This window comes from Malaclemys terrapin, chromosome 7, assembly GCF_027887155.1.
Source record: "Malaclemys terrapin pileata isolate rMalTer1 chromosome 7, rMalTer1.hap1, whole genome shotgun sequence".
NCBI lineage: Eukaryota > Metazoa > Chordata > Testudines > Emydidae > Malaclemys > Malaclemys terrapin.
This window is the reverse complement of record NC_071511.1, coordinates 82,851,472-82,875,606: the sequence shown is the minus strand read 5'-3', so window position 1 is coordinate 82,875,606 and position 24,135 is coordinate 82,851,472. Positions and strand designations below refer to the sequence as shown.

Genomic DNA, 24,135 nt, shown 5'->3' with positions numbered 1-24,135 from the left:
ATAGATAGATATGAGATGTCATCTGAGAAATAAAATAGGAGCATAAAAATTCAATAACATTAACTCAACTAAAAGCTTCAGAACTGCCAACCCTAAGCATTCAGAAATCATGAATCAGGCTCTTGAAAATCAGGAGACTGGCTTAAAAATAGGAGACTTTTAAAATATCACAATTGGGTTGTTTTTTTCCCCCTTCACTTTCTGGTTTCTGAGCTTTTAGGTTACACTCATCAGATTTTCAAGCTTTTCTTTGCAACTGTGAGGGCTAGAAACTTACTCTTGTTAAAATGAAAGCTGAGATTCTTATGGTTCCAAGAGCTGGAGTTTTAAGGAAAAACACCAAATATCATGAGACCCGTGATTAAAATCATGAGAGTTGGCAACACAGATATAAGTATCTCCTCTTGCTTCCCCCCCTCTTCAGTTTATCCCTTTTTCTTTCTGTCTCCCAACTATTCTCTTTTTTATTTTGTTTTGTTGTCTTTCCTCTTCCTTTCTTTAAGAAGTCTCTCTCATTCTTATTATTTGTCTTATTTTTCCCTGTTTTCTGGTCAGTCGGACTTTTTCCTCTCCCATAGTTGTCTGTTGCCGTTATTTTAGTCTCTCTGTCCCTTTAGCTCTCCCTTATATTCCATTATCTCTCTTCTGCCCGCTTCTCTGCAAGTGACCGCCTGAGGTGCCCCCATGGGCCTATCACTGAAGTTTAACTCTCCCCTTCTTCTTGGGATGCTTCTTGTTGTTGAGCTGGTGGAGTAAGCTGTGTTTTCCCTTCTTTTATTCCCCATGTTCCCTCCTTTCACCTTTCCTCTGTGTAGTCACTGTTCAATGGTTAGAGGCATCTGGATCCTCCCATTGGTTCATCCCCCAACCCCCTTTCTGTCCATGAACTGTGCTGGTGTTTAGGGTAAGTAAGGTGTGGGTCCCCTCTTCCTTTACCATCTTTGTGCTGGCTGCCTGTAGCTGACTCATCTCCTCCACTGTCTTTTCTCTTTGTGGCTATACTAAATGATTTGCAAAGAAACCATATAAAAATCTAGCTCCCCAGTCCTAAATTGGTCTGTATTCATCTCCCTGTAGATACCAAAACAAAAGGGATTGACCAAAGTTTGTTTTCTAGGTCCCAAAGATTAGCTTCAGGCATCAATATCTGAGACCATGGGAAAGTCCCCTCCCCCTTTTTCTTTCTTTCTTTCTTTCTTTCTTTCTTTCTTTCTTTCTTTCTTTCTTTCTTTCTTTCTTTCTTTCTTTCTTTCTTTCTTGTTTGTGGTGGTGGTGGGGTGGGAATTCCTGAAAACTTCAGCCACAGCAACCTGTTTTATATTTTGAGAATTAACTTTTAGCATTGATATTTTAAAATGCCAACAGTTGGGTAGATTGTGGCTGTTGGCTTCGTATGTCCCAAAGATGGCTCTGTTAACTGTTTGACACAACCTTGATTATATTGATGGAATGGGGGTGGGAGGAGGGGACCATAACATTCATTTAATTAATATAGAGTTTGTATAAATGGAAGTTTTTTGGGAATCTGGGGCCTTCGGATTTTTAGCTCTGGAGGAGAATGGCTGTGGATGTGTGAGAAAATGTATTACACAGTGCTTTCTTAACTCCTGCAAGTTTAAGGATTTCAGTATATAAAGTAGTCAGTATAGCAAACTATGAGATGAAGTCAAGCTTTAAAGATCTTATTTGATCTTCATATAACTAAGAGTTTGAATTAAAATGTGAGCTCAGAGAAATTGAGGCTACACTGTAGTTGTCTCCCTTATTTTTTAACTATGTGCTGCTTCCTAGGTGTCCAATCAAGAACAGGCTTCTCAGCCATATCTTAGCTGACATAACAGAACTGAATGGTGACCGAGTAGTAGTATAACATCAGGAAAAAGTAATATTTGACTGAAATTTCAGATACCAGATGCTTATAATGTGTATAATAAACCAGCCACTAGGGGGAGTGGGCAGACAGTTAAATAAGTAAATGTGTAGCTGTCTTGTTTTGATTGGTTCCTTATTGGCAACTTCAGGAAGTGGGGGGCCTGTAGAACCGTTGCAGACATACATGTATGTTACCTGAATAAAGACTGTTAATACTGAAAGAAGCTGCTGCTTGTGTGGTTTTACGATACAACATAGGGTCATGAGGCAGAGCTTGAACATACAAGAATGAAAATGAGGGGAAAAATAGGTCTGGGAAGTCCTCTGTAAGTAAGACCTAGAAATGCCAGGGAGATGGCTGCAACCTCTGGGACTATTGCACTGTTTAATCTGTAACACCAAACTTGGGAAGAATACTCAAAATATTATCTTATTTTTTCATTGTGAATGATACTACTGATGAATGTAAGAAGAAAGCTATCATAGTCAGCAGAGTGGAGGCCAACACTTAGTTTAATGAGAAACCTGTTAATCCATAAAAAGCTTGAATATAAAACTTTTGATGAGCTAGTAAATCTGTTTAAAATAAACACTTCAGCTCAACACCTGGTGAAATAGTAGAAGTAATTTAAGTTTAACTCTTGGTTGAGGAAAGCAGGGGAGACAGTAGAGGAATTTGTGGCAGAACTGAGGATGCTCTCTCAAGACTGTAATTATGGTGTGTATTTATTAATACAAGCCACAGGAGGCTAGGGAGATGGAAACAGCAAACAGGAAACACAAGGTACAGTGCACAAAATTGCAAGGCGATCTGGGAAACTGATCCAATCAGCTAGCAGAGTGTGTTGTTATTGGGAAGACAAACATCCCCTGGTGGGCTGCAGATTTAAAAATGAGAACTGTCACATTTGCAGCTTGACAAGGCGTATTCAAAGAGTGTGTTGAAACAAAACCAGGAAAGCAGACACACAAAACCATGATGAAAAGTAGCTTCATAGCCATGGTACTTTTCATAAACTGGAAGAGAGAATTAGTGAAAAGGAAAATGAGGAAGTAGCTTATATTATCTATGTATAACTGAAATAAATGTTCTTAAAGTAGATCCCATTCATATTGGGCTGTCTGTAACTGAAAAAAGTATGATTTTAGCTTGACACTGAGTGTAACTATTATGAGCCAAGAAGTGAATGAGAGTTAGTAGAAAGAGAGTGAACCACCTCTATTGCAGAAGTGTAATTATAAACATTATAAATATACTGGAGAAGCAGTAGAGATACTGGGCGCAACCAATATGAAGGTTTGCTCCCATAGACAAGTAAGACATCTAGGATTCCTAGTGGTCTCAGGCACTGACTCTAACTTACTCAGTAGAGGGTGATTGGCTGATCTTTCACTGGACTGGAAAGGAAAGGTGCCTCACTTGAAATCACAAGATCTAGTTCTGGAAACTCTTCTAAATGCACATAAGGAAGAATTTGAAGGTGAACCAGGCACTTTAAAAAGCATTAAAATCTGTGTAAACCCAAATCTCACACCTTGTTATTTCAAACCCAGATCTATACCCTTTGCCCTAAAACAAAAAGTTGAAATTGAGTTAAAAAGACAACAGGTAACTGATATTGTTGAACTTCTAAAGTGTTCTGAATGAACTGCACCAATGTTGAAGCCGGATGGCTCCGTATGCGTATGTGGTGACTATAAGTTGACTGTGAATAAGGTCTCATAATTAAAGCAGTACCCAATTCCAAAAATTGAGATCTGTTTGCAGTTGTATCAGGTGGTCCATTGTTCACAAAGTTAGACATGAGCTATGCCTTCCAATAGATTGTCCGGAAGAAGATTCCAATCAGTAAACACTCGCAAAGGACTGCTTTGATATAATAGGTTACTTTCTGTTATGTCCTCAGCTCCTGCTATTTTCCAAAGAACCATGGAGGGATTGATTCAAGGAATTCCCCATGTGGCAGTTTATCTGGGTGATATACTAATCACAGGTAGCACAGACACAGAACATTTACAGAATTTAGCAGAAGTGTTAAACAGGCTAAGGGAATCAATTCTGTGCCTAAAAAGGGATAAGTGTTCCTTCCTGGCACATGAAGTGATAGACTTGGGATATAAAGTGGATGCCTAGGGACTACAACCAGTGAGAAATAAAGTAAAGCAATTAGGGATGCCCTGGCTGAGTTATTACAGTACGTTTTTGCCAAACTTATCAACACTTCTAATGTCTGTGAGCATGTTATTTAAAAGGGGGTTAAATGGAATTGGAAATCAGCTCAGGAACAAGTGTTCCACACTTCTAAACTATTGCTGCATTCCTCAGAAGGCCTAGTCCATTATCAAGCTCATAAAGAACTGATGTTGACTTATGATGCATCTCCTTATGGAATTGGAGTTGTTTTGGCTCGCCAGATGGAAGATAGTCAGAGGAACCAATTGATTTGAATCCCTGACTCAACTTTGCTGAACATAATTATTCACAGCTAGATCAAGAAAGATTAGCTGTTATGTTTGGGTACAGAAGTTTCACAAATATATAGGTTTATAATTTGCACAAATCAGAAACCTCTGATTGCATTGTTTAAAGAGATGAAAGCTGTGCCACAGATAGCATCACCCAAGATCCAGAAATGGGCAGTGACATTGAATATAGAATTGTATATGAATATACCGTTGTATACAACGCTGGTAAGAAGCTGGGAAATGCAGATGCTTTAAGTTGGTTGCCTTTACCAGAGACACATGAGAGAGTCCATTAATAACCAGGGCCGGCTCTAACTTTTTTGCTGCCCCAAGCAGCAAAAAAAAGCGCCGCCGAGCGCCGCGTCGCACCCCCCCCAGCGCCGCACTGCCGGAGCCCGCCCCCCCCCCCCGCTGAGCGCCGCCGGAACACCCCCCCTCGAGCGCCGCCCCCCGCGCCGCCCCCCCGCCGAGCGCCACTGGAACCCTCCCCCCGAGTGCCAAGCCCCGCGCCGCCCCCCCGCCGAGCACCGCGCCGCCGGAGCGCCCCCCCCCCCCTGCGGAATGCCGCGCCCTGCTCCCCCCCCGTCGCCCCTTACCAGGTGCCGCCCCAAGCATGTGCTTGGTTGCCTGGTGCCTGGAGCCGGCCCTGTTAATAACAATATCTGAATACATTTCCAGTGACAGCGATACAGGTAAAATCATGGACTGGTAACGATCCAATATTCTCAAAAGGTAGAGAACTTGTGCTAAGGATATAGCCCCAGACCAAAGTGCATCAGAAGCTCACACATTATTATAAGTGACACAGTGAAGTTAGTGTGCATGGCGGGGGTGTATCATGGGGAGTATGGGTCATCATTCCAAAGCAGGGATGTGAAGTAATAATGGATGAACTACAATCAGACACACTCAGGTACTACTAAAATGAAAGGGTTAGCCTGGAATTACGTGTAGTGGCCAAAGATGGATACTGATATCAAGAGGAAGGTACAATCCTGTTCTGTTTGTCAAGAGAGTCAACAAGTGCCCTCTGTGGCTCCACTCTATGCTTGGGAGTGGCCAAATAAGCCTCGGAAGACAGTACATCTTGATTATGCTGGAACATTTCTGGAAAATATGTTCTTAATAGTAGTGGATGCACAATCCAAATGGGTAGACATCTAGCCCATGAATACATCCATTAGTGAGGCTAACATTGAAAAACTAAGGACCAGTTTTTGTAGCTGTTGTTTACCTGAAATGCTTGTATCAGATAATGGAAGGTGTTTTGCTAGGGTGTAATTCCAAAGATTTATGAAGCCAAATGGCATTCAACATGTTACATTGGCACCTTGTTATCCACCATCAAATGAGTTACCTGCATGAAAGAGGGTATTAAAGAATACGTGGAGATACTATAGATACAAAAGTGTCTTGGTACCTGTTTAATTGTCAGGTAACACCATAGTCAATCAGAGGCTTGTCCCCAACAGAGATGTTATTGGGAAAGAAGCGAAAGTTATACTTTATGCATCTGTGCTTAAGGGGAAAAATATGGCAAAAACCAATGGAAGCAAAAGCAGCAACATGACAAACATGCTAAGAAACGTAATTTTACTGTTGGAGAGACTGACTATACTAAAAACATTTGTCCTTGTCCCGACTGGATGCCGGTTATCATTCAAGATATTACAGGACCAGTCTTCAGATGGTAATTCTGTAGGGTGGCAGGTTTGTGCGCTGACATGTGGATTAATGATGAAAAAGAACTGTGGTAAACGCTGGAGATGTTAGTACAGCAACAATGGAATTGCTACTGGAGAATACCCAACTAGGTTCAGCACCAGCTTCTGGAAATCTGGAGGGACAGCAGCCTGACACAAGATCAGCTACTACTGATCGAGCTCATGGACAGACTTTAAAGTTACCATATCACAGAATGACAGGTTTGATGGAGGAATTACTATTTTCAGAGGTTGAATTCTGTAAGTGCAAAACATCCACCTTACGTATCTGATAGATTATACAGTGTAATACTGACTAAGTGCCTGTTTATTTTATTATTTACAATTTGAAATGCATTATTGGTTTTGTAAGTTGTGTAATAAATACTTTAAAGAACAGAAATGTTACAATGTATATAATAAACCAGCCACTGAGAGAGTGGGCAGACAGTCAAATAAGGAATTCCCCTTTCACATTTTGTATAATCTATGTCCATTGAATGGTATTCTCTGGTACACAGTGTACTCAAAAAAACATGATCATTTTTTTAAGAGTTACAAGTTTGAAAGTCACTCAGATCAGTTTATAGTATGAGTAATATTAATTTAATAACTAATCCAGGTATATCTGTCAGATGGAAAACCTACACCGAGATCAGTGTAATCCATTTGCTGGTTTATGGTCCCAAAGTCCCTCAAAATGTACGTCTCAAATCCAAATGATGTCCCCAAGTCCTGGGCTTTGCATCTGGATCTTTAAATTAGCTGGAAGATGTGTAAAGTCATACGTAGGCAGACAGGTCCTAGGGGTCTGAATATTTGACAAAGCTCAAGTGGATTGTTTATTCCATCAAGAGCTGTACTTATATATACTGTATACTACATTACACACATGTAATGTTCTCCTGATATGCTAGTATGAGATATTAGTATCTGTTGCATAGGATTCCACACACTCAGCCTTGCTTTTAGTCATATTATCACCCCTTTCCAGGCTCTTAGAACAAAGGGAGGTATACACCTATATGTGTCCTAACATGCCCTTTGGAGGACAACAATATTCTAGTGCAGCTTCAGTTTTAAGCAGAGGCTTCTGCTATCCCCTCAGACAAATATTAATGGTGCTTTGTATGTAGAGTGAGCAAATGATTTTTAATTTTGAGGGCTGAACTATAAAAAAAAAAAATGATGGGTTTGAACCAAAACTGAGTTGTTTTATTTTTTTCTTGCTGAAATGAAAAAGACAAACAAAAAGCATTTCAGGATCAAACAAAATGTTTTATTCAATCTGAAATGAATCACCCCCCTCTGCCTTTTTTGTTTTTTTGTTTCAGGCTGTTTTGGGGTATCTTTTCTTTTTTTTTTTTTTGGTTTTAGAAAACCTAGCTAAATTTTGAAACAAAACAAACATCTGAAATGTTGAAAGGATCATTTCTCCTCTCCCTATGTATGTAAATCCCATTGACTTTAATGGGAATTACATATCTGTAGGGAAAGAAGAATCCTAATTGATGTTTTAATTAAAGATCTTAGCAGGAATTGCTGACAGTTTTATAAGGACTGGAGAATGTAAATAAAATAAAATAGCTGGTAATGGCTGATAATTTAAAAACTGTGAAACTTAAACTTTAAGGAGATTCACATAAAATACTAGATATGACAGACTTAGTTCTTGGAATTTACCACATAACAAGCAACATTTTTTATTCATACCTAATGGTATAATTTCATAAAATTCTCCAGAGTTAAGTAATTGCAATTACATTAGGACTTGCAGTGAATAAGCTCTACATAATTATTTATAGACTTAAAAGGAAAAGATCACTGCAGAAGAATGGAATGGAACCTTAACAGAATACTAATATCCTATGCAGCTTTGAAAGCAAGACACAGGCATCAGAGTTGCGGTATGTAACAGCTTGTAATCATAATAAAATAGTGTTTACACATTTCAAAACAGAAAGTGATATAGTAGTAAGAGGAGGCACTAATTAAATAGCTTGGTAAGCAGTGCTGTGCAAGCATATCAGTTTTGACATGCAGGGGTTCAAGCAAACTTTTCCCTCCCCTGGTTTATGCAGGTTTGCATCATTTTAGTTTTGCTTTGAATTTGTCGCGGATGAGCCAAAAACTTAAAACAAAATGCATATCCAAATCCACCAAAACTTGCTGTCTTCGTCTTGCTTCCAAACCCAAAACTACAAATCAGCCTACTTGGGTTCACTCAGAACTCAGACCACATCTGTCAAAATGCTTATGAAACTCAATCTAGTAGCATTGATTGTTAAAAAAAATCTGCTGACCTTTCCTTTAGAAAGCTCCAGTGTCGCTATGCTTTGGAAGAGAGACTTGAAATTTGGCAGGGTGTGGAATTTGTGTCAGATATTAGCATTTCGCCATCCCTGTGAAAATATGCCCAAATTTGACTACGTTACAACCCATTGAAAATTCACAGTTGGCATGTGCTCACTCAGTAGAGACTTGTTAGTGCTTAACAGCTAAAATCTCCAAAGCGTCCATCCTCACTGAGCATGCTCGAGCCTCTCACGGCTCATAGTGCTGATTAGACTACCCATGAGCCATTCTCTCAGAGCAAGTGAGCATACTCCCTCCAGCCCAGGGCTAAAGCTGAACTTTCCTGGTAATGGCTGTCCTTGGATGCACCAAGCTAAAGTGGGGCTGGGCACTAGAACTGAGAACAGGGAGCCTGTCTCTCCTGTATTGTCAATGACTCGCATTCAAGCCTGCTGGTAACCAGGCAGCCTGGAGGAGGATGCTGTTTGATTCAAATGCAGGAGGGTGAAGAATTGTGGAAGGGGTGGAGGAATAGATTGGGACAAGGAGCTCAGAACAAGAGCTGCTGAAGGAGATGGCTGGGAAGGACGTGGAAGGGTGGGAGACAGGTCTAACAAGGAGCACAAGAGTACAGGGGAAGAACTGGGACTAACTGGACAAAGAAACAGGGACAAAGAGGTAGTGGAATTGAGGCCACAGAGTGCGTCAGGAACCTGTGGTGGGGTAGAGACAGGACTGTGACAGGGACAGGTGGGAGGGGACATGGAAGAAGCTTGGAGGGAAAGCACAAAAGTGTACGTGCTTACTACAAGCACGCTCCCTTCCAAAGCCTGTAATGGAACCCAAGATCCCTGAATCTCCCCATTTCTCTGCTTTCAGCAAATATCTGTGAAACCCACTTGTAAAATGTACCATCCCATTCTTGGTGCTAGTCCACATAGCAGAAGTAGGTTGTTATTCTTGATCCAGTTAGTCAATTAGCTCAAGTGGCAGAGGTCTTTGTGGTAGATTTACGGGTTCCAACCCTGCTGATGAACCATGTGGGAGTCAATATAATGCTACATGATGGAATTTGGTTTTTCAGTTTGCTTTTTTTTTAAATGTAGGAAATTACAAACAAAACTATGTTAAAACAGCATTATCAAAGTTGCAAAGTTAAAGTATACAAAAGTTAGGAAATGCCAGTATGAAGGTTGGCTCTGCCAACTCAATTCACTGCCTTTGTATCTATGCAGTGTAATGCAGTCTTGAATTACATGGTCAGAGACTCACATGCTATTTTTTCTACAGAATGCCTTATTCAGCGCAGAGGGTGAATGGTGCTCACTTATTGAGCAGCTAGTCAGTATTTTTTCCCTTATTGTTCAATTTGTGGCCCATGCCTTATTTACTCTATATTACATTACTCTGAAGACAGAACTATTAATTTCCTCATGGGCTTTTCTCTGATGCTCTTCAGTACAGTTTGACTACGTGTCACAAACTTTAATGAATTTATTTTGATTCTGAGATGAATGGAGTTTTAATATCCCCATTCTACAGATGTCAAACTGAGGCTGCAAGAGATTAATGTAAAAAATATCCACTAATTTTGGGTGCCCAGTTTGGGACACCTAGGATTTTTCAGAGTATGTGACGTTACTCTCCATATTCTTTATGGAAATATGGCTATGATATGGCTATGACATAACTGAGATGTACTTTATACAAGATGGCTCATGTAAGATATCATTGGAAAGGTTATGATTTACTGAATGTGATTATCCAATTTGTATGCATGTATCATTTCTGTATCTAAAGTTAGGAATATGGACTATGTAACAATTACAACTGATGGGTATTAGGAAGACAGTCACCAGACAATAGGCCATTAGATTTGATGGGCCATTAGGAAGGAACAAGAAGACTGTGAAGATACTAATCTCTCTCCCTCCTGCGAGGTGTCCTGGGATGTAAGTGTGACACTACTAAGTCAGGTGGTCTTGTCACCTGATAATAAACATTATCTTGGACTTCTTGTAACTTTCCACTAAAAGGGGAGGGGCGGGGGGCAGTCACGTTTGGAAAACAAAGGATTCCCACCTTATGTAAACCTTATTTAAGTATGAGGAGGAAGGCAAATGGGACTCTACTCCATGGCCTGTCTGCCCAAGAAGAAAGACTGTAAAAGACACCTGAAGGGCAGGAAAGAGGGGAATCTAGGCTGAGACAGGGGTCCAGTCTGAGAAGAAATAACTGGAACTCTAAGCTACAGAAACTTTGCAACCTGCCTAAAATAACATTTAGAATAATAAATTACATTTTGTAACCTGTTTCTTAAGTATATTGAGCTTAGCTTGTGTATTTTGTTTTATTTGCTGAGTAATCTGCTTTGTTCTGTCTGTTATCTCTTATATTCACTTAACATTCGCCTTTCGTAATTAATAAACTTATTTCTTGTTTGTAATATAACCCAGTTTGTGCAATTCATAATCGGGGGGCAGAGGGTTAAGAGGATGCATACCTTCCTCCACATTGAGGGAGGAGGTGGATTTCATAATATACCTTTGGGTCTGCACTCCAAGGGAGGTGGACACCTGAGTGTTGGGTCAAGTCCCTTAAGCTGAGTCTTCCCAGAGCTGATCTCAGTGTCTCTGTCGTTCTGCAGTTGGGTGTGGCCCTGCCTGTGTGTGTGCTGGAGGAGGTTTAATAGCCTGGCTCAGCAAGACAGGTGAAAAGGGTGCCCAGGCTGGCAGAACAGGTGGGCTCAGTGGTATCTCAGCACATCAGGGGGGCAATCTGTCACATATATGGCCTTATATTGCACATTAGATGTTCAAAGCACAGTTTCCATTGACTTCAGTTGCAGTTGTGAGTGCTCAGCACTTCTGAAAATCAGATCCTAGGGTCTCAAGTTGGGCATCCAGAACTAAGGAATGCAAAATTCGTGGCCACCTGTCAAATATTTGGTTTCAGGGACTTGCCTATCATCAGACAATTGCTTCTTTTTCAATTATTTTAAATGAAATTTTGTCAAAATAGACAGATTTCCATGGAAAGTTTTGATGTGTATGAACTGGCATTTTCAGATGGAAGTGTTCTGTTGAAAAGTTGTTGACTAGCTCTAACTGAGTGCCATGAGAACAGTGTTAGTGGGCAGTGTCCAGGTTAGGGACAGAATCCTGTGATGTTGATGAGGGCTCATAAAAAAAATACTGTCCCACCTTTAAGACTAACAGAAGTATTGGGAGCATAAGCTTTCATGGGTAAGAACCTCACTTCTTCAGATACATCTTCAGATACATCTGAAGAAGTGAGGTTCTTACCCACAAAAGCTTATGCTCCCAATACTTCTGTTAGTCTTAAAGTTGCCACAGGACCCACTGTTGCTTTTTACAGATTCAGACTAACACGGCTACCCCTCTGATACTTGTCCCACCTTGTTTGAGCAGACTGAGTTACTAGGAGCAGTAATGCAGTGCTTAGTCACTATGACTAATTAAGGGAATTAAGTAAGTTGTCAGGGAAGAATAAAGATAATCACTTTGTCAGTTCTTCCTTTTTTGTATCTGGCTGCATGACAAACCAGTACTCAATACACATTCCATTCCAGATCATCACACACCTTTTATACCTACAAATTTTGTAGTCATGTCCACTTCCCTTTCTTGGGCAATATGGAATGTAATAATAATGGATTTTGATATTTGCCTTACACAAAGGGTTCAAGTGCCCCTGATTCTTGTGGGAAATTTTTTTTGATGGAGAGTAGGGGTTGACCACCTCACCTTTATTTTATGTTGGTTACTATTATTGCAGAGTTATTTTTCATCTAGTTTGAGTGGTTGTTAATGACAAATTTACATAATTCTGGTAAAGTTCCAGTTATAGTATATACCTACCAATTACCCATAAACATAAAAAGCCAGTTAGTAAATGTCATTTATTTATCTGAAATTTAGCTCTTTTTGCATGTAATAATTGAGAGAAGGGTGCTAATCCATATCTACAAACACACACACGCATTACTTTGGGTACACATTTCTCTTATTTTGCTTCTTGCCACTGGAAGGATAGACTTTTCCTCTACTTGATTAATCACTGTGAATCACTCTTCTGATTACTATAGTACCTACAGTATGATAGACATTGAATGCCCATATTGCTTCTCTTGATACGTGACATCCCCTCTGAAAAGTTGCTTTTGGTTTAAAAAACAGCGTTGTTTGTTCAAACTGTTCCTTGTGAAACTTCCAAATGCTCAAAGTAAGATTGATGGTTGAGGTTTTCAAAGCAGTCTAAAGGATTTAGAGACACTTTTAGTGTTCCTTTGAAAACATCAACCTATATTCCAAACAGGGACATTTTATCCTATACTGACAGAGATATCATTCACTTTTAATATTCATTTTTACAAATAATGCTGCTAAATATTTTTTGAAAAATTTAACAAATGAGCTGAGAACTTGACAAATGCTCACTGGAAATTGTAAGTGTTAATTTTACAAAAGCAAAGTAAATGTGTAGGGTGAACTTAAGAAAATGTTGCTAATTTTATTGAAAACTTGGGATCAAAATTAGATGTTTTATATATTACTTTGCTACATGGTAGACTTGTCCTTCCCCTCTTCTTTGAGAACTGTTTATTTTTTATTCTTCTACTCAGTTCAATAGTGTGTTCCATACATTAAAGATAAATGAAGAGAGAACCATCCAGCTGAGCTAACTAGAAACTCAGCTGGCTAATACTGAAATCAGCCAGGCTCTCAAAGCCATTTGACAGAGTTTCTTTTGAATGACTTTTTGCCATGAAACTAGAGAAATTGATTGGATAATAGGTTTCTACTTGGGAACTATACATTTGCTCAGATGTAATTCCTCTAACCTTGTGAATAGTAACAAGACATTTATAAACCACATAAGGGTTTAGATGTAATGTTGTTGAAACAAGATGGCTACCTCCAAGGAGACTATTGTCAATGGTATTGAGACGGTTCACCAACTTATGTGGTGAAGCTATGGGGCCTATTCCTAAATCGGATGGATTTCCAGATGGCCAAAGACATGTGCCAGAAGGCCTGGGTCCTGCAGATCAATATAATCAGGAATTGGCTGTGTCTGAACTCAGGACCTGTCTAAGAAGATGTGCACCAGTGTGGAATGGGCTCCCCAGAATTGTTAATACAGCTCCAAACAGAATTACCTTTTCCAGGGAATCTCTCTAGACTCAATGAGGAAATGTGAGTCCTCCCTCAATTTGAACTGGGCCACCCTGTATCTGTTTCCCCATAAGCAGATCCTGTCTCTGCAGAAGGTCTTGGGAAATAGGGGTAGTGCCTCAGAGGTGTCTAACCCCTGACATTGAAGCAGGAGAACCATGCAGAGAGGCTTTCTAATGCATGGAAATTCAGTAGGTATGATCCTCCTCCTGTGCTTAACTTCCATTCATAGTAAAACGATAGAACAAATCATCAGAGAAAAGCTCAATAAACTTCCAGAAGATAACAGAACCCTGAACAGTAAGCAGCATGGAATGGTAGGTCCTGGGGGCTTCTTGTAGACTTACAGAATGAGTAGAAGAAGAAAGAGTGGAAAATGCAATATATTTGGATTTTAATAAATCAGTTGCCAAAATTTCCTATGAAATCTTGCTTTCACAATTGCTCTAAATTGGCTTAGATATGAATGGTGCCTCGCGGATTGAAAATGGGCTGATCATAAAAAAGGCTAATGGTAAAGAAAATTGCATTAAGATGTTACCACTATCTTGAAGTCTTGTCACATACTACAAAGAAGAGTAGGCATGTGGCAGTTCTCCAAAAGGAGAAGGCCATATTTTTGGAGTTTAATGTTCCCACTGTACACACCCCCACATCATATGTCTTTTGAAAACTTATTTTATGTATGTTTAGATGAAGTATGATGTGGAACTGTCAAGTAGTGCAGCAGCAAGCCTCTAGGCAAGGTGAAACAATGGTACCCAAAATGAATGTCATTTTTTGCACAGTCCCCAAAATACTGTAACATGGATATTACTACAGTTTTACTTTTAAATTAATTTCAGTACTTTAATGTGGTATTTATTGGTCAGAGATACTAAACTACAATGTCTTAAAAGATTTTTATTGGTTTTGTATGAGCAAGTTTTGTTTTTTCCCCAAATTGAAGAAGCTATTTAGCATGTGGCAAAAATGGCAAATCAACATTTTGCAATATACTAACAAAATGTTTTCGCATCACATATTATTGTCTTAGAATTTCACAAGTGATTATAATGGTTTTCTATGTTTTCATAGAAATTTGCTGACCAGATCAGGGTCTCACGGAAGGTTGTGCACCAGTGGCAGTAAATAGCATGCCCATAGTTTATACTGCATAGTGGGCAGATATAAAAGTATGTGTATTCCTAATGTAATACTTCTCCATTTGTAAGCTTTTGTATATATTGTGTAATATCTAGTCTGCCTGCTAGAACATTTTAATGTGTAATTACCTGTGTATGCAGTACTAGCCTTTGAAATAGTCTAGAAACTAGCTTTTTAAATCAGTGACCCTTATGCATAGGTCAGTGTTAGAGATGACAATACACAGCTTCATATTATGAATATGCAAAAGCTATGAGAAAAGTGGCCTAACAAGAAGTAGTGAAGACAAAGGACACAAACAAGTCCTTACCTCTTTCCCGAAGCGGGATGAAGAGCATGTTACAACTCTTACCAACCATGCCGTCATACAACAAGCCCATTTGATACTGAATCACATCCAGAGGTGCTTATCAGCCTGTCTATTGGACTGCATATCATATGAGATATACAAGAGCCTCTCCTGAAAATAGCAGATGTTGGTGAAGAACAAATGGAGAGATGTATGAGATGTGCACTTGATTCTATTGGCACATGAGGCTTCTTCAGCGCAGTCAAGAAATCTGGTATTGGAATGTTTGCTGACATGGCCAAGAAGACCACATTTAAATCTGGAAAAGGGAGGGACAATCACAATAGCTATCAGTCCAGAAATTTTCTGTGGAGCCCGTCCTTGGCAAGATGCAGTGATGCTGTTTCAATGGCAGCTGTTCTTTATTACCCATTCAAACCTGTGTCTACACCCTCTTCCATGCTGATGGAACAATGAGAGGAACGGACAAAGCAGAATTAGGGCATCAGAAAGAATCCATGAGCTAAGAGCATGCAACAAAGAAACCACAGGGTATTCAGGGATGTCATGGCTGTGATACAAATGAAAGCTGGAGACAAATTCCACACGTTTGATGAATTGGCGGCTGAGTACTTGAGGAAGGTCCTAACAGGATTTTTCAGAGATAATTTTGTAATCAAAGTTTTTGACAAATATGTCAACAGTAACTATGAAAATTACAGAAATGACAGCACTGGATAGGATCTAAAGTTTGGATGTGTGAAATACCAGGTGGGACACTCAGTTTTTCCCATGAAAAAGTTTCTAAATGTAGCATCCAACAAGCAATCACTTGTAAAATTTCTTTGTGAATATGTGTCTCAAAATCCACCTGAGGGTGTCGGAGCACTCCCTACACAAACACTTCTCCTTATGGGAGGCTTTTCCAATTGTGAAATAGCAAAGTCCATCACTAGTCAAGATGTTGAAGAAGCCTAAGACTTATACAGTACTCACGCTGTATGTGCCACTATGGTTTTTGGGTCTCTTGGTGTCAAAGGAATCATAGTAATCAGATCACCTGATACAGATGTTTTGGTCCTTGCAGTTAATTTCTTTCCCAAAACGGAACACAAAGATAACATGTGGATTGAAACTGGCATCATTACTAGCACAACTGACAAGCATTGCTTCATACCTGTGCATGCAATCTGTGATGCACTCCTGATTTCTGCAACATATTTCACATTAACAATATGTGAGTCTGTGTCATCCCTGTTGGTATTGGGGGGGGGGGAATCTGTCTTTAATGTCAAAACAAGGGGACCTTATGACTTCGGAGATCTTGCCAATTTGGGAGAGATCGGTGGACAAGCCGCAATTTCTGCAGCAAGGAAGTTAGTGGCAGGGCTGTATGACCATAACAAACAACAACAACAAAAAAGGAGCCCCACAGAAACCTGAATTATTTGTGTCTCAATCTAGCTATCAAAAGAACAAGTCACTGGCCAAACTCCCACCATGAAAGTACAATTGTTGAAGAGCATATCAAAAGAGCATCTTACCAAACAAAGATTTGGATGTCTCCACATATAGGCAAACCAGGTATTGGATCACTATCTGTCCTCTTTATTCCTCCCTGCCCCTGGAACCATGGAGCAATACATGCCACAGCTTTACATCATCTCTTCATTTCCCAGCAGTGAGTATGTAATCTCTGGACTATAATATTTTTAGTGCACACAGGAAAAGACTCTGGATTGCTATTTCTGCTGCATTTACTGTACTTCCTTCACTGATACCTTTCAGCAGCTCCCAAGGTCTGAATGACATTGATCTGTAGCTCACAGCTTAGAAATAAAGTCAAGTTTGACCATGAAGAAACCTCATGACTGCAAAAAGATCATTAACTCTTGCGGCTTGTTAGGAGAAGTAAATGAAAGTGAGGGAACAGCAGCTTAGCTAAGACAAGTGAAGCGTGCAATGCTGCTAGAAGAGGATCACTACGATCGAAACAACACACAAAAGTGAATCAGACAGACCTAGGGAGAAAAAAGCTAAGTTTGTCCTGCCACTGCTCATCTAGCTGTGAAAAACACAAATTGTTGAGAGAGGAATACAAATTGTGAGCCTTAACTTTGGGTTTTCTGACTTTTACAAGTCTTTATCACTACTATAATATGCTAGATTCTAACCTTTGCCTTTTTTGTTAATTTCTTCATTGGAAAATGTCCCATTTAGAGGGTCATATATATATTATCAATCAACAAAATAGTTTTTGATAAGTGCTATGTTTTTGAAAAGCTTACTGCAGTATATTGATACACCAGTCTTTAGTCAAAATGCCCTTCACTTTCCCGCTCATGGTGTGACCATATTATACTGGGTTCTGTGCAGCATCCTTGTAGATTTTCAAATAGATGGCTTTTAATTTGCTTGGTAAGGGATCTCTCAGCTGGCCCAAATTCCTGTGTATACTTGTGACTCAGCTACAGATGCAGTCAGACAAGTGCATCTCTTGCTTAAAAGATCTCCTTTACTTGGATGAAGTTCCATAGAGACTGCCAGAGCTTTGTCTGTCATTATATTTCCTGGGCAGGATTACACCAATTCTGTGTTGACTACTTACAGCAGTTAAAATACATTTAGTAAAAATTTGTTTCCTCTCCCTTCCCCCAAATGCCACTTCCCCATCACTAGTGTATTTGGGGGAAATAAGGTGGAATATTGTCTCCCATTTTATGCACAATTTTATTCTTGGAACATTACTAATTTTCATTTTCTTAAATGTTTTCCCTCAATCAGGGCCAACTAAACCTGATGGAACAGTTTGTTGCTTAAAGAGCAAATTGTTTAGTATCAAGGCAGCCAGGATATAGCTCCTTATAATTAAAAGGCTTTCTTACTGCTGACAGTCCATCTTTTTCATTGCTCAGCATTGTCCTGCCATTTCAGACAGAATGTGTATTAAGGGAAAAAAACAACAATCTTCCAGTGTTAACCCTCTCTCATCCAAATCACTGAAGGTTCTTTTTAAGTATGGTGCTAATGTTAGGACTACACTGAACTGAGTAATAAACAACTCTATGTGTTTCAGGGGAAAGCTGTTTTTATGCCTACTTTCTACCCATACCCAAAGAGAAGAGAACAGAGCATTTCTATTTGAATCTCAGGGTGGGGTGGGGTGGGGTGGGGAGAAGACACTTAGTGGAGCCTGTTCTCCGTTGCAGTGGTAGTGCAACATACTGCTGTAAAGGGAACCAAATTTAGGCCCAGAGGTGGGCCCCTGAATAGCCGGGTAAAGGTGCACCTAAAAAGTAGCCCCTGAAGGCCTTGGGAGGGGAGGCAGTTCCGGGGGCAGGCAAGCAGGGCTGGCTGTGTCATGTGTGTTTTGTTTTTAGTTGGAGGTGTGGGAGTGAGGGCATCAAAAATGTTTTCCATTTTGGTTGGCAAAATGGCAAAGGCCACTTCTGATGCCATTGCTCTCTAGCGAGTGTCCTGGTGGTCTCAAAGACTTATACTTTGGCCGCTGGCCTCCTTTGTTCTTAGACTGGAGCCTGAGTTGAGAGGAAGAGAAATTAGACTATCAATGGAGCTGAGAGAGAGAGGAAAGCTAATATTACACAATTTCATTACAATTTGCTAATATTACACAATTTCATTACAATTTGCTAATATTACTTTGTCATCTGTTATTTGAAGATATGTTCAAAACAGCTAGCATACTTACCCTTGACAATTAACTGCCAAAGTGAAACAGTAGCTACTTTTTAGAAGACTTAATATAAACCACTGTTAACTTTCTGAATGTAGAAGTCAGTGTTACAGAAACTTCTGAGGCAAGCAAATGGGCTCCTCTCTCATACAAACAACAACAATAATACCATTATCATAATATCATAGCATTTTGATTTCAACTCACATAAACAAGTAAATGCTGATTTAAGGCTCGCACAGGGTTTTTAACTCTGCTCCTTTGTGCTTAGACATTGCCAAATCTATGCTTATAATTAGTAGTTTAAAAATAATGATTATAAATCTAATGTGCAGCCATACTAAGATACATCATGTCCCAAATCAGACAGCAGCCAACTGTGATGCCCAATTTTCAGTATATCACTATCATGTAATATAAGCCTGAGTTTTGACGGTGGTGTGTTCAAGTTAGAAAAGGAGCACTACCACCTCTAACACAGTATCTGTACAGTAATCCCAATATGATGATGGGGGAGAGGGAGGGAGTTTGATGCCTTATCGTAAAACATTAGATCTCCATTTTCTGGGATTGGGTGTTTTTGCGTTCACCCAGTTATTAACACTGTATACAGAGTCTTTTTAGTAGATGCTTGAGAAGGATCCAGTGGTGAGTCTTTGGTAACAACTCTTGTCTTGGTCATCAGCAGGGTTTGAATCAGGGCCCTCCAGAGCTAAAGTTTAAGCCTTCGCAGGTGGAGCTATGGAACTCAGTCTATCTACACACACACACAATTGCACTGAAATAATTAAATCTGTTTTAATTCACACTTTTTGTTCTTTCAGTGCATGTGTGTGTACATTTTAAAATAAATATTCTATTTTGATTTTGTTTGTCAGTGAAGAATGAACAGGGGTTGCAGTTCCTTTCCAGGAAACAGGGAGTTAACACCCTTCTTAGACTTCACTTTGAAAACAAGGATTTAACTATTTTTTTTGTTAAGCGACAAGATGTAATATACACCGTTTAAGCCTAATATTGAATTTGTATTAACAGTGATCTTGTTTGCATTGTGGAATGTAGTTTGTCTGAACTTGATAGTCTTTAGTTAATTTTTACATTTCCTTGTAAATGTCAATGTCTTGTAGTAATTGGAGAAACCTGAGAATACTCTAGCTCAAGGGTCGGCAACCTCTGGCACGCAGCTCGCCAGGGTAAGCACCCTGGCAGGCCGGGACAGTTTGTTTACCTGCCGCGTCAGCAGGTTTGGCCGATCGCGGCTCCCACTGGTCGCAGTTCACTGTCCCAGGCCACTGAGAGCTGTGGGAAGCGGCGCGAGCGAGGGATGTGCTGGCCTCGGCTTCCCACCGCCCCCATTGGCCTGGAATGGCAAACCGCAGCCAGTGGGAGCCACGATCGGCCGAACCTGCTGACGTGGCAGGTAAACAAACTGGACCGGCCCACCAGGGTGCTTACCCTGGCGAGCTGTGTGCCAGAGGTTGACGACACCTGCTCTAGCTGCTAAAGTAGTAGCTCTAAATTCACACAAATGGTTAAGTAGACACTGTAGATCAGTGGTGGGCAACCTGCAGCCCACGGGCCACATGCGGCCCATCACGGTAATCTGCTGGCATGCCGCCAGACAGTTTGTTTACATTTGCACTGCTGTCTGCAGCTCCCAGTGGCTGTGGTTTGCCATTCCTGGCCAATGGGAGCTGCAGGAAGAGGCACGGGCCACAGGGATGTGCTGGCCACCACCGCTTCCTGCAGCTCCCATTGGCCAGGAATGACAAACCACAGCCACAGGGAGCTGCAGGCGGCCATGCAAATGTAAACAAACTGTCTGTCTGGCAGCCCACCAGTGGATTACCCTGATGGGCAGCGTGCAGCTCACAGGCCACAGGTTGCCCACCACTGCTGTAGATTAATACAGTGGTTCTGACATTAGGCATCATATCTCATCCATGACAGGACGGACCTATTAAATACTTGGATTTCTGTAGGTGTAGTGATTTGCGTCAGATAATCTTTTTAAATGATGAGCATTATGAATCAATCTTCAGCACCGGTGTGTAATACGCTAACGCTGAGTAGCGCCTTGCTCCTTGAATAATCCAGATGGATTGGTATCACAATGTGGCTCTATGTAAACACAGGCTAAATAAGTCATTTCTTAGAAATCAAAACTTACTCAAGTGTCACAGCATACTGTACTATATCCAAATTGCACATTTGAAAATTGGAATGGCCTTGTTGAAATCATAGAATCATAGAATTATAGAATATCAGGGTTGGAAGGGACCTCAGGAAGTCATCTAGTCCAACCCCCTGCTCAAAGCAGGACCAATTCCCAACTAAATCACCCCAGCCAGGGCTTTGTCAAGCCTGACCTTAAAAATCTCTAGGGAAGGAGATTCCACCCCCCCCCTAGATAACCCATTCCAGTGCTTCACCACCCTCCTAGTGAAAAAGTTTTTCCTAATATCCAACCTAAACCTCCCCCACTGCAACTTGAGACCATTACTCCTTGTTCTGTCATCTGGTACCACTGAGAACAGTCTAGATCCATCATCTTTGGAAACCCCTTTTAGGTAGTTGAAAGCAGCTATCAAATCCCCCCTCATTCTTCTCTTCTGCAGACTAAACAATCCCAGTTCCCTCAGCCTCTCCTCATAAGTCATGTGCTCCAGCCCCCTAATCATTTTTGTTGCCCTCCACTGGACGGACTCTTTCCAATTTTTCCACATCCTTCTTGTAGTGTGGGGCCCAAAACTGGACACAGTACTCCAGATGAGGCCTCACCAATGTCGAATAGAGGGGAATGATCACGTCCCTCGATCTGCTGGCAATGCCCCTACTTATACAGCCCAAAATGCCGTTAGCTTTCTTGGCAACAAGGGCACACTGTTGATTCATATCCAGCTTCTCGTCCACTGTAACCCCTAGGTCCTTTTCTGCAGAACTGCTGCCTAGTCTGTAACAGTGAATGGGATTCTTCCATCCTATCTTCCATTCTGCACTCGTCCTTGTTGAACCTCATCAGCTTTCTTTTGGCCAAATCCTCTAATTTGTTTAGGTCCCTCTGTATCCCATCCCTACCCTCCAGTGTATCTACCACTCCTCCCAGTTTAGTGTCATCTACAAACTTGCTGAGAATGCAGTCCACGCCATCCTCCAGATCATTAATGAAGATATTGAACAAAACCAGCCCCAGGACCGACCCTTGGGGCACTCCGCCGGATACCGGCTGTCAACTAGACATAGAGCCATTGATCACTACCCATTGAGCCCGACGATCTAGCTAGTTTTCTATTCACCTTACAGTCCATTAATCCAGCCCATCCTTCTTGAACTTGCCGGCAAGAATACTGTTGGAGACGGTATCAAAAGCTTTGCTAAAGTCAAGGAATAACACATCCACTGCTTTCCCACAGACCCAGTTATCTCCTCATAGAAGGCAATTAGGTTAGTCAGGTATGACTTGCCCTTGGTGAATCCATGCTGACTGTTCCTGATCACTTTCCTCTCCTCTAAGTACTTCAGAATTGATTCCTTTAGGACCTGCTCCATGATTTTTCCAGGGACTGAGGTGAGGCTGACTGGCCTGTAGTTCCCCGGATCCTCCTCCTTCTCTTTTTTAAAGATGGGTACTACATTAGCCTTTTTCCAGTCATCCGGGACCTCCCCCGATCGCCATAAGTTTTCAAAAATAATGGCCAATGGCTCTGCAGTCACATCTGCCAACTCCTTTAGCACCCTCAGATCCAGCACATCCGGCCCCATGGACTTGTGCTCATCCATTTTCTAAATAGTCCCGAACCACTTCTTTCTCCACAGAGGGCTGGTCACCTCCTCCCCATACTGTGCTGCCCAGTGCAGCAGTCTGGGAGCTGACCTTTTTTGTGAAGACAGAGGCAATCTGCCACTTCTGTATTGCAGCAGTGCTTAATATACAGAAAAGGGAAATGTTATCATATTAAAACAGTGTATGCATAAGACTGAGCATCTCTTTGCTATAATGGAAAAGTTTTGCATAAGGTACATAATCAGAATTTACACTAACATAATTTCTAACATCTGGTACTCTGCCATACATCTTCTGTCTATGCTTGTAATTTTCAACTGGTTATATTTCACTTGGTTGCAATGCAGATATAATATTAAACCCACTAACCCTACAGTTTAGGGGTTCATAATAATGTGACTATGAAGCATTTGTTAACTAGTTACGGTAATACGTTAGAATTGTAGACACCATTTAAAATAATAAAAAAAACATCTGATGTAATGACCGTTGCTACTTTTCAGGAAGATCACTGGGTAAAGGAGAACAGGGAATTACCTCCCTAGCCAGCTGTTAATAACGGTTCTTTATCATTTAGAAATGCTAGTCCTGGACACTAGGAAAGTCTGGTGATAGGATGGTTTGAGTTGTCAACATTTAGGACTTAAGTATGCTGGAAAAGGTGAGAGGTATCTTCAGAAAAGAGAAACTTTTACAAAGACTTATAGGGTTTTTGTAGCTTGTCAGATGTTCATAATTAACTGTGCATTAAGTGCAAGGAAGTACATTAGTGTAACATTATGGCTGATACTTGATCTTTCACTTCAATGTAAAAGAAAACTGTGATTCTGTGACAGCAGCTTACCTGAGCCACCATCAAGAGCAGTCTCAGACTCAATTTTCCCTCCTTCCTGGTATGTTAATTTGTTTTGGCACTTGGGACACCAAATAGGTCAGCAGATGACCTTTTGTTGATTTGGCCAAATGGAAGCCAAAGGCTTCAAACCACACCTTGTTTCTTTCCTTGGCTTACAGCTCTCCCTGGAAGGCTCTCCAGTCTGCATCCCTCTCCAGCTTAAATGAGAATCCATCTGAACAAAAAGTCCAAAAGCCACTGGGACAGGGCTAATTCCTCCTGGTCCAGGGGTTCCAAGAAATCTCACCAGGTAAAACTTGTCCTTCTCTAGGGACCTTCTGCTCTCTGCCTCCTGGTCTCCTCCCTGGCTTTTCCCAGGCTTCTTTCCACGAAAAAACCTCTGACTCTTTGCCTGGCTAGACCTACAGACTGCTATTTCTCTCATGTCTCTCCCTGTTCTGGGACAAGGCAGCTGCTTATACCATGGCAACTTGTCCGCACATTCCTTGCTGTCCCAGCAGCCAATTCTCAGAGATCCCTCTTCGGCTGCAAAGAGAAAATCTAGCACTTGGAACAGGAATGTGCTGGACCCGGCCCTTAAATAGCAAGTACGGTCTGTTACAGTTTCCCACATAATTGTAATTCTGCCCCTCTGTACATATTCAGCATTTTGTGCTACTGTGTATGGTGTCATCTTTCAGACCATAATATATATGTGCAATATGATAGATAGTTGCTTTGGGAACCATAATTTCCAGTTTTCTGAGCTATGCATTTAAGAATCTCAACCAGAATGTTGTATTAACGTATACATTTTCTTCATTTAATTTTGAAAAGGATGTATTTCAGGCTG

At 40.8% G+C, this 24,135-nt stretch overlaps 2 protein-coding genes across 10 annotated transcripts in view; one reads left to right on the top strand and one right to left on the bottom strand.

Annotated features, from left to right (window-relative positions):
• Positions 1-24,135, top strand: part of CTNNA3 (catenin alpha 3) — a 954,554-nt gene that overhangs the window by 314,188 nt on the left and 616,231 nt on the right. The window contains exon 8 of one of the 8 annotated variants that reach the window (XM_054035495.1): positions 23,462-23,535. The exons of the other annotated variants lie outside the window; for them this stretch is intronic. Coding sequence (XP_053891470.1) covers positions 23,462-23,509 — 48 coding nt within the window. The 3' untranslated portion in view covers positions 23,510-23,535. Of the gene's footprint in view, positions 1-23,461; positions 23,536-24,135 lie in introns of those variants that run through there. 8 annotated transcript variants of the gene reach the window in all.
• LRRTM3 (leucine rich repeat transmembrane neuronal 3) overlaps positions 1-24,135 on the bottom strand; it is a 137,610-nt gene that overhangs the window by 24,630 nt on the left and 88,845 nt on the right. The gene's annotated exons all lie outside the window — the stretch shown is intronic.